This window comes from Nicotiana sylvestris, chromosome 10, assembly GCF_000393655.2.
Source record: "Nicotiana sylvestris chromosome 10, ASM39365v2, whole genome shotgun sequence".
Taxonomy (NCBI): Eukaryota; Viridiplantae; Streptophyta; class Magnoliopsida; order Solanales; family Solanaceae; genus Nicotiana; species Nicotiana sylvestris.
In genome coordinates, this window is record NC_091066.1 from 82,377,742 (window position 1) to 82,389,058 (window position 11,317).

Below are 11,317 nucleotides of genomic sequence, written 5' to 3' on the forward strand. Positions count from 1 at the left end.
TGAACCAGTGGTCCTGGGTCCCAATCATTTAATTGGTCCACAGCAGAGTCGCCAGAGCTGTCACACCTCCTTTTTACATACCCGCGAGGGTACAAGGGAGTTTTTTCCAATTAAAGGACAATCGAAACGGGATTGGTTTAATTATTTCAGAGTCGCCACTTGGGAGATTTAGGGTGTCCCAAGTCACCAATTTTAATCCCGAATCGAGGAAAATAATGACTCTATATTATAGTCTGCGTACCAGAAATCCGGATAAGGAATTCTGTTAACCCGGGAGAAGGTGTTAGGCATTCCCGAGTTCCGTGGTTCTAGCACGGTCGCTCAATTGTTATATTCGGCTTGATTATCTGATTTTATACAAGTATGAACTTATGTGCAAATTTTAACTTTTAACCGCTTTATTATTATTGTTTTTACAAGAATGTGAACATCGCTTAAAACACGTCTTTGGACTGCGTCACATGAAATGCACCCACAATCCGGAACGCATTTTATTTGATGTTTTGAGATTTGGATTTGGGTCGCATGAAATGCGCACCCGAGTTTAAGAAAGTAAATTATTAAACACGCGCCTAAAGAGACTATCGCGTCATTATTTTGCGGAGGCCGTGAAATTCGCTAAACGACCCTCCTGAAATCTAAGTAATTTTAAACAAGTATTTACTGAGGGCCCCGCAATTTGTATTTTTGTTTGTCGAGGCTCGTCTCATTCTATTTATTTAAAGGAATTTGCAACGTCATGGAAATGCATCTCAAACCACGTCACAATCAATGCACCCGTGATTAGAGACATATTTCGATTTCGTTGAGATTTGGATTTGGGTCACATAAATGTGCACCCGAGTTTAGGGAGATACATTATTAAGACGCGCCTAAAGCAACCAACGCATTATTATTTTCGGGGAGGGCCGTGAAATTTGTTAAACGACCCATCCCGGAATCTAAGTATTTAATACATATATTTTGTGAGGGCCCCGCAATTTGTCCCTTTTATTCGGCGAGGCTCGTCTCATTTTATTCTTTATTATTATTATTATTATTATTATTATTATTTTATTTTATTTTTTTAAAAGGATGCCATTTTTATGTCTTTAACAATACTAAAACTTACGGCCTCTTTACAACTAAAATCCCATGACTTGTTAGAAGTTTAATAAAAGGAGTTTAGTGAATGAGTGTTTCGGTAGTAGTAACAGCATGCACTAATACTATTTTTTCGAATGACCTAACCAAAGGAAAGGACGAACAGATTAACGTCAAACTTGTGTCATAGAACGACTAGTCCAACTTAATTAAACGACATCAAATAAACAAGAATAACATAACATGAAAATGAACCAAAATGCAGACAATGAAACATAGGCAGAAAATTTCCATACCAATTTTTATATTGCATCTCAAACATTCAACGTAAAGTTTATTTATCTAATACATCGAGGTTTACTGACCTTTGCACCTCGACAAACTCAAAACGACAAACACGATTCCGACGGAACTCAAGCCGGACCTCTCTGAACGAAGAACAACGACGAAACCTCGGACAGCACCTCGACGTACCGGACCTCGACGAATCAAAATCGACCTCGACGGAAAACAGAAAACTCGGCCAAGCAAGATCGCAGCAACCCACCGCTGCTCGGAGACGCAGCTACGACTGCTTGGCACGCAACAATAGCTGCTCGTCGGATTGAAAATGGCGGACTGGTTCTTGGCTACGGCGAAGGAGAAAAATGGTCGTGAGGCTGCTTGGTTCAGCAGGTGGTGATGGAGGTAGGAGTTGGTTGTGACGGGCTGTCGACGATGGAGCTAGGAGGAGGAGGAAGGGTCGTAGGCAGTTTGGGTGGTTTGACGATGCTGAGGAAGCTGGTGGCGACGTGAGGAGATTGTGGTTGACGATGGTTATGGCGGAGAGGGAGCTGGGGAAGGTGACGGGGTGGTCTTTGGGTTTGTTAGGTTTTTGCGTTGGGGGGGGTAGGGACGGAGTGGTGTTTTTGGTGTTGGTTATGGTGGTTATGGCGTGAGGTGACGGGGAGGAGTCAGCTGGGGAGGGTTTTGGAGGTGGAAGGAGGGTGGTCGTTTGGTCGTGACTGGTGGTGGTCGCAAGGTGGGTTTGGACGTGGTGGTTCCGGCGTCGTTGGGTCGTTGGGTTTTTCTTCTTTTTTCCAGTAGGTTTTCTTACTTCCCTTTTTTGAAGAATACTTTCTTCTTTTGAAGAAGAAAGAGGAACAGTAGTTTTCTTCCCAAAAATTCAAAGTCCTCCTGGCACTTTTGCCTTTGTCCGTGTTTTGTACTGGGTTTTGCCCAGAAAAATGAGCCCACGCGTGGTGGGGTTCGAGGCATATGTCCCCCACGCGTGGTGGGGTTCCCCATGTGTCCTGGACACGGTTTATTATGGGCTAGGTCCGAAAATTAGGCCTAAAACCGGGTAGTTTGAACCCGAATATTATTCTTTTGCCCGGACCCGAGAAATAGGAACACGTTGCTTAACTAGTCCTATGTAAGCAAAATAACTACCAAAAATAAGACTAGTATTTAAACAAAACTATATATTTTTAAATATTTTTCAAGATTTTAAAATAGCTACAAAAATATTAATAAAACTATTTTTTTGTAATTTTCGTTTTAAATATTAAGATAAAATATGAGGTAATATTTTTGTATTTTTCAAAGTTAAAATGACTATAGAATATTAATAAAACTATTTTTTTGTAATTTTCGTTCTTTAATAAAGACAAAAATATGAAGTAATATTTTTGTATTTTTCAAAATTATAATGACTGCAAACATTAATAGAACTATATTTTTTGTAATTTTCGAATTTATATAAAGTACCAAAATAAAGTACAATTTTTGTATTTTTCAAGTTTATGAGAGATACATAAACTAAAATTTATATATATATTTTTTGAAATTTTCTTTTTGCAACGAAATAAAGTAAAAATAGTAAAAATAGCTATACTAGACCCAATTTCACATATTCATGCTAAAAATGTGAAAATTCTCGGGGAGGGTCAAAAATCACGTGCTTACAACGGGTACTTGTTTTTGATGGTAACCTTGTTCAACTGGCGGTAATCAATGCAAATCCGCATGGTTCTATCCCTTTTCTTCACAAACAACACTAGTGCACCCCAAGGTGACACACTAGGTCTCACAAAACCCTTTGCTAACAATTCCTCAATATGCTCCTTCAACTCCTTCATATCTTTCGGAGCCAAACGGTACGATGGGATAGATATAGGCTGGGTAACTGGAGCCAAATCAATACAAAAATCGATATCACGATCCAGTGGCATGCCTGGAAGGTCAGAAGGAAACACATCGGCGAATTCCCGGACTACTGGATCTTTGGAAAGCTTTGGACTGGCTTGAAAGACTCCCCAACCATTCCTTTAAAGTAAGGTGTAATAAGGAGGTCAGCAAGCAGTAAAAACAGCACAAAGCAGCAGTAACATCACAGTCCCATGGTAGTCCCAGCTACCAAAAATTCCCGAACTACATTGACCTGATTCCTTTATAGCCAAGGATATGTAGGAAACCTTTGAAGCAGAGGTTCGGTCAAATCTTTCTAAAAATGCTTCCCACGGAGTATTCGAACGGGCAAAAATCGCTCGTATCCGCTCACTTTATCTTTGCACGAAAACTCTTCGAGTTTCCGCACAAAGAGGGGCAGCTGTGAGCACGTGATTTTTGCCTTACGAAAACTACTCCAAAATAAATCAAAAAATAAAATAAATTTCTTTTACTGTGTAATTCTTGAATTTGCGTGGTGTTAAATATTTGTGTTATGTCCGTAAATGTTTACTTTGTCATAATAAAATGAAAATTAAAATAAAATACATGTTGCATGCATATAGGATTTAATTATGCATTTGAAAGATAATTTAAATAAAATCACAAAAAATATGCATTCGTTCTATTTTTAAATATGTTACTGTATGATTAATGTTTTGACTATGTGTTAAATAGTTGTTATAAAGTAATTAATATTTTGTGTAAGGTTAAAATTGTTTTATAATTTTTATTAGGATTTTTTAATGATAAATAATAAAATAAAATAAGTTGTAAATAAAAAATTGGACCTGGATTAAAATCCAGGCCCAAATCAAATTACCCCCCCCCCACAGCCCAATCCAAATAACCTGTCCGGTCCAATTTACACGAGCCAAAATGACAGCGTTTGGTCGCACTTCATCAAAGACCGTTGGATTAAATCAATCCAACGGCGGAGATCTCACCCCATTACCCGTAACCCTTTACCCGACCCAATGACCCGATCCAGGCTGACCCTGAACTTAGACCAAACGACAACGTTTGGTTAAGTGGATTGATCTCAACCGTGCATCTTAATTGATCCAACGGATGAGATCAATCCACCCCACCCCTATTTAAGGATCAAACCCCTACCCCGGCCCCTAACTTAACACCCCCCATCCTCTTACTGTTCATCATCGTTCCCAAACCAAACCCCTAACCCTAGCCGCCCCTATTCCCCTTCGCCTGAAACCCGGCGGCATCAACGCCGCCGGTCACCACCTTAACACCCCAGAACCCCCTGAACACCCTCTATCCGAATATGTTAGCCTCTTGGCTCGAATCTTCCTGAAGGTTCTCGAATCTTCATTTGAAGATTCGAACCGAACTCAGATCTAAACCTAACAGCCCCAAATCGACACCATAGCTTCCCCTAACCACCCTAGGTATGGATCTGTTGCTTGTTTGGATCGAATCACTTCCGAGCTTCTCGAATCTTCTTTTGAAGATTCGGACCAAACAAGAACAAACTCAGATCTGTTCTAAATTGACACCAAATGACCCCTAGGTTACCCTCACCCTTGTGTCGTATTTGGTCCCCCTCGAATCTGACCAGAAATGGTTAAGTCCCAAATCGAATCTTCAAAAAAAAAAACCTAGAAATACCAGATTCTGTCCAAATTAAATAAAGATTGAGGTTTAATCGACCTTAGTCGAAGTATTTTCAGTGGAAAATACTTCGACTAAGGTCTGTTTGATTTCAAACAAAGTCCGAATCCAAGTTGAGTTCGAGTCCGTATGAAGTTTGAAGATTCAGAGGTATTTTTCTATTTCTTTTGTGTATTCTACGTGTATTGTTGTTTGTCTTAATAGCCTGTTAATTTTTCATGATTTTATTTGATTAATTCTGTCATCTTTGTCTCATGCCCGTCTATATGATCAAATATGAAACTATTTCTGTTGGTTGTGATTATTTACAATGTAAGTAATCGACTCGATTAAGTTCGTCGATTAGTTATAATATGAATTCTCATTTATGATAATGCTGATTGAAATAGTCTGCTTCTATTATTTTAGACTGATTATGGACAAATGTTGTAAATAGTCAACTGATTAATACTCGTCAATTAAATCATGTTTGTTTACAAATCAGTAAATTAAAATGTATGATGTGTATATATTATTTTTTTTTAACAAGGCATTGTCAGTATATTGACAATGCTCCTGTGTTTGTTTAATTTTTCGTCCAATGTTGAAATTCAGTTGAACTATTAGGCTGAATTCAGTATAATATTGTTGTGATGTTAGTTTTGAATTCGAATTTACAAAGGTTGGTTAAATACAATTGTATTAGGAGGTTAATCCTAGGAATGGTTATAACTGTTAAAACAGACTTTAAAATCTGTTTTGTAACAGATTCTGACTTTAGTTTAAAGGCTGTAAATACAGTAGTATTTCAGGTTTATTTTGGATTGAAACAGTAGGGTAATGTGATAGTGTGCTTATAATGGAATGATAGTGGCTATAATTTAAGTAATAATGGGGAACAAAGGATAATGGGGCTGCTGAAAAACAGGATAATAGCACTCAATAGGATTTAAATTATTCAAAAGCAGTTTTTAATGGAAACTTTCTGATTTTAAAAGGAGAAAAGGGTCCATCCAACACTAAAAGAGTATAGGACCAGCCCTGTATAAATACAGGGAGCTGGACAGACTTTGGAGGGAGAGATTTTTGAGAGTTCAAGAAAAAATCTGATTTAGGAGAAGAGAAGAAGAAAAATCTGATTTAGGAACCTTTTCAGACAGAAAAGAAAGGAAAGAGAGAAAATCAGTAGTTCAAAAGAAAATCTGATTTAGCAGATTTTAAGAAAGTGAAAAGTCAGATTTGAGTGTGGAAAATCAAGCAGAAAATAAAAAATGAAAATGTGAAGAGGAAAAAGAAACAGAAAAGAAACAAAAGAGAACAGTCACACACACACACACAGATACAGCAGCAGAAACAGAAAATCAGAAAAATGGGAATTTGAAACTAAAAAGAAACTGAAATCTGAAATATTGTTCTTTTGTTGAATCTGTTCAACTTTATTTGATTCCACTGTTCAGTTAAAATCTGAAGTGTCTTTAAAAAATACTGTACTGTGCATCTGGTTTCCTCGGGTCGTATTATTGCTCAAATCTGTGGAAATACTGCTATTCTGCTGAATTTGTTACTGTTGCTACTGCTGAAATTTTAACTCCTTCCTTCATTGCCAGGTACACATCTTTTAAACTTATGTTGTGATGGGTTTCAACATGACAATAAATACAGTTTGAGTTGTAATATTACTTTCTATTCATTTGAGCTCTTTAGCTAAAAATTCAGTTTTGTTTCTTGATCAAATAAGTAGTATATGTCGACAGGATGACTGTAAGTTAAATGTCCTTTATTGCAGTCTGTATAAGTGTTGTAACAAGGTTAAATTTCTAAATTTTCATTAAAGTATAGTTATGATTGAATGGTTAAGATAGGAAACTTGGCGTAAAGTTGGCCATTATTTAAACTTTATGGTATTGTTAGCTAGGTATAGCATAATATGGAAATATCAAGGAAAATATGCTATTAGTTTATTCTGTTAGTTAATTAGTTCTTGTTCAAAGCTAGTTAATGATTGGTTGCATTTTATTCATATATGGTGTAATAATGATTATGGTTAACATCAATAGTTGGAAGTTGCATTAGTATCCTCCGCTATGTTTGCAAACGTCAAAATAGGGCGAATAATGTTGTATGCAAAATTACTTATTAAGTCAATTAGGTAGATTTGTTCTCTTTTTTAAAATAACAAATGGCCTAGGAATGTTATAATGTGAAAGTTAGCAACAAAGGTTCTCATAAATTGAGAATCTAATCAGATTAATTATATATATATCTTACATTTAACCATAAGCAGAATCAATAAAATAATTAGGCCTGTTAGATTAAAAGTAAATATATGAGAAAAAGATGAGATGTACAAGCACAAGTTGCAACACTTTATATCAATGCCAATTAGAGATAGAATTTGTACTAAATAAATAAATAAAAATTGTTCAAAAACACTTCTTCCCTTCATAAATCATTTTTATGAGTTTCATATGCAATTCATCCTTTGGTATATGTATATAACGCATTTGTGAAGAATAGTATTAATTATGTTCCTATTCTTTACTTTGAATTTGAATAGTCTGGATGAATATAATTTATACGCGGAAAAATATAATCGACTGTCTATATTTAATAAATTGTGAATTCTTTTAAAAGAATTCAAAGCTCCCTTAAATGTGAATTTCTCAGGATTTTCATATAAAAAATGTGTAGATATAATAAACAATTTTGTGGAAAATCCATAATATTATTACAAAAAATTTACGCAATTAGGGATGCGTTCGCGTACCCTGATTATTTTTTAAAAAAAAAGCAAATTCGGATTATGCGTACGCGTAATTTCGAGCGAATATTTAAGAAAAGGATTTTTTCAAGGATGTTAAAATAATTTCATATAACCCGAGGTGTGCAGTTCATTATTTAAATAAAAAGGGTGATGATGTTCCTGATTTTATTTTAAATTTCGAACATATATTTTTATAAAAACTATAACATGGACAATTTTATTGTGTACACGTACGCGTGGCATGATCCCCGGTAATTATAAAAAGTATATAATACGAATATACGTACGCGTAATTCGTCCATATAATTGTAAACAATAAGTAAAAAGCGGTAGTAAAATCATGCAATAAAAACGTATTTAGTAAAATCAAGATAATTAAGCCAATAATAAAAACAGTTAAGCGACCGTGCTAGAACCACGAATTTCGGAAATGCCTAACACCTTCTTCCGGATTAACAGAATTCCTTACTCAGGATTTCTGGTTTGCAGAATAATAAACAGAGTCATATTCTCCTCGATTCAGGAATTATAATTGGTGACTTGGGACGCCTTAAAATTCCCAAGTGGCGACTCTGAAATAATTAAATAAATCCCGTTTCGACTGTCCTTCAATTGGAGAAAACTTCCCCACGCGCCCCGCGGGCGCGGTAAAAAGGAGGTGTGACAATCCTCACGTTATAAATCTTCACAAGGAACTTCAGGACCACGGACAAGCCATAACTAAGTTGACAACAACCATGAACCAGTTAGCCAAAGCACAACTTCAGCAGATTCAGGGACCAAAGCAAGTGAACACAATGGAAGGAGTTAATCTATTAGTAAACAAGAGGAGACAGTCTGGTTAACAAGTGCAAAGCAATCAAGATCAGTTTGATCAATGTGGTGGTGGTTACAACCAGGATGATGGGTATTGTGAGCAAAGTGAAGAGGTTTTATATGCCAACAACTATCAAGGACAACGCGGTAATGCTCCAAATCAACAATGGAGATCGCAAGGGAATAATAAGAATTGGGGTAACCAAGGCCAAGGAAATTGGAACAATAACAACAACAAATCCAACAATTGGGGGAACAACAATCAGAACTGCGGCAACAACAACAATTGGGGTGGCAACAACAACCAAGGAGGTTGGAATAATGGAAATCAAGGTAGTCGGGGCTGGGCTTTCAGAGGCCTCCAATGTTTCAACGACCTAACAATTCGCCTCATTTTTCGTCCCAAGGTCTAAGTTTTTCAAACAATGAGATGGGAAGGATTGAGTTGATGTTTGAACAAATGATGAAAAAGAATGCCGACTCTGATGCCCAATTGGCATCCCATAATACTTTTATTCGCAATCTAGAGGTCCAACTTGGCCAGATTTCGCAATCTTTGAACACTCGCCCTAAGGGGGAACTACCTAGTGATACGATAGTAAACCTGAAGGTTGGGAACGATACTGGCCATGTAATGGAGGTGACCACTAGGAGCGGTAAAGGTGGTGAAGCAAGTACCTCCAAGCAAAAGGGAGTTGTGAGTGATGATGTTGAAGTGCAAAATGATGATGATCCTATAGTTGTTGAGCAAGTGAATGAAGAGAAGTTGGATGGTGAGGTGAGAATTGATATTCAGTATATTGAGGATGAGATTCAAAATGACGTGAACCCATCTATGGAACATGTGATAGACATGCTGGAAACAGTAATGCCTACTGCCAAGGCTCATTTGTCAAGGCCTCCTCCACCTTACCCTCAAAGACTTGCAAAGTAGAAAAGTGAAAACCAGTTCAAGAAGTTTATTAAGATGATGAAAAGTTTGTCGATCAATGTGCCCTTGGTGGAAGCTCTTGAGCAAATGCTCGGATACACTAAGTTTATGAAAGACTTGGTAACTAAAAAGAGATCTATGGATTGTGAGACCATTAAAATGACTCATCAAGTGAGTGCTATTGTGCACTCGATGGCTCCAAAGCTTGAAGACCCCGACGCATTTACCATTCCATGTACCATTGGGAGTGCGGATATTGCAAAGGCATTGTGTGATTTGGGAGCTAGTATAAACTTGATGCCTTACTCCGTATTCAAAACTTTGGGTATTGGTAAACCGAGATCTACTTCAATGAGATTGCAAATGGCCGATAGAACAATGAAGAGGTCGCTTGATATTATTGATGATGTTCTTTTCCGGGTGGACAAGTTTATTTTACCTACTGATTTTGTGATTCTGGACCGTGAAGTCGACTATGAGGTACTGATAATATTGGGAAGGCCTTTCCTTGCAACATGGAAGGCATTGGTTGATTTGGAAGCAGGGGAGCTCACCTTTCGGGTGGGTGACAAAAAATTTATCTTCCATATGTGCAAATCAATGAGGCAGACGAATAGTAGTGAGGTTTGTTCTTTTGTAGATCTGGTGACGGAGGTGATAATTGATGACACGAGTGCCATGATTAATGTGGAGGATCCTTTGGAAGCGGTATTATTGAACCATGATGTGACCGAGGATGAAGACCGGGTTGAGTGTGTCAATTCCTTGTATGGAATGGGTTCTTACTCCTATGAGCCCCGTAAACTCTCCTTGGATCTTGAGAACAGAAAGACTCTACCAACAAAGCCCTCCATCGAGGAACCTCCCATGTTGGATTTGAAGCCTTGACCTCCACACCTCATGTATGAATTCTTGGGCCCTTGTTCAACTTTACCTGTTATTCTTTCTTCTTACCTTACAAACGTGTAGGTAGATGCCACCCTTGAGGTGCTTCAAAGAAGGAATAGGGCAATTGGATGGACTCTAGCTGATATTCGGGGGATAAGCCCCGCCTTTTACATGTACAAGATTATACTTGAGGATGATGCCAAGCCCTCTGTGGAACATCAAAGGAGGTTGAATGAGGCTATACAAGAGGTCGTCAAGAAGGAAGTTATCAAGTGGCTAGATGAAGGGGTTGTGTATCCCATCTCGGTTAGTTCTTAACTTCACTGGTACAATGTGTGCCGAAAAAGGGGGTATGACTGTGGTCACAAATGAGCAAAATGAGTTGATCCCTACTAGGACTATCACCGAATGGAGGGTATGCATGGAATACCGTAAGCTGAAAAAAGTGACCCGCAAAGATCATTTTCCATTGCCCTTTCTTGATCAAATGCTGGATAGACTTGCTGGGCATTCCTACTATTGCTTTTTGGATGGGTACTCAGGTTACAACTAGATTATGATTGCACCAAAGGACCAGGAGAAAACCACCTTTACATGTCTGTATGGCACCTTTGCATTTTCCCGGATGCCATTTGGTTTGTGTAATGCACCGGCTACCTTTCAGTGGTGTATGATGGCTATATTTACCGACATGGTGGAGGACTTCTTGGAAGTGTTCATGGATAATTTCAGTGTTATGGGTGACTCTTTTGAAGAATGCTTGGGTAATCTTGACCAAGTGTTGGCCCGATGTAAGGAAACAAATCTAGTACTTAATTGGGAAAAATGCCACTTTATGGTCGAGGAGGGTATTTTCCTCGGCCATAAGATCTCAAATAATGGTATAGAAGTGGACAAAGCGAAGATTGAAGTTATCACAATCCCTCCTCCTACTTCTGTCAAAGGAGTGAGGAGCTTTCTTGGGCATGCAGGATTCTACCGAAGGTTCATCAAGAACTTCTCTAAGGTAGTGAATC

At 37.8% G+C, this 11,317-nt stretch overlaps 1 protein-coding gene across 1 annotated transcript; it reads left to right on the forward strand.

Annotated features, from left to right (window-relative positions):
- Window positions 1-9,449: 9,449 nt before the first annotated feature.
- Window positions 9,450-10,619, forward strand: LOC138879611 (uncharacterized). Its single transcript, XM_070159227.1, has 2 exons — window positions 9,450-10,121; window positions 10,383-10,619. The coding sequence occupies exons 1-2, from the start codon at window positions 9,450-9,452 to the stop codon at window positions 10,617-10,619; spliced, it is 909 nt and encodes a 302-aa protein (XP_070015328.1).
- The last annotated feature ends 698 nt before the right edge of the window (window positions 10,620-11,317 follow it).

Bases quoted from the DNA above. Each gene is read 5' to 3' on its own strand.
- LOC138879611 (XM_070159227.1), top strand. From the start codon at position 9,450: ATGATGAAAAGTTTGTCGATCAATGTGCCCTTGGTGGAAGCTCTTGAG. The intron at 10,122-10,382 runs GTATTATTGAAC...ACAAACGTGTAG, and splicing joins TGGAGGATCCTTTGGAAGCG to GTAGATGCCACCCTTGAGGT.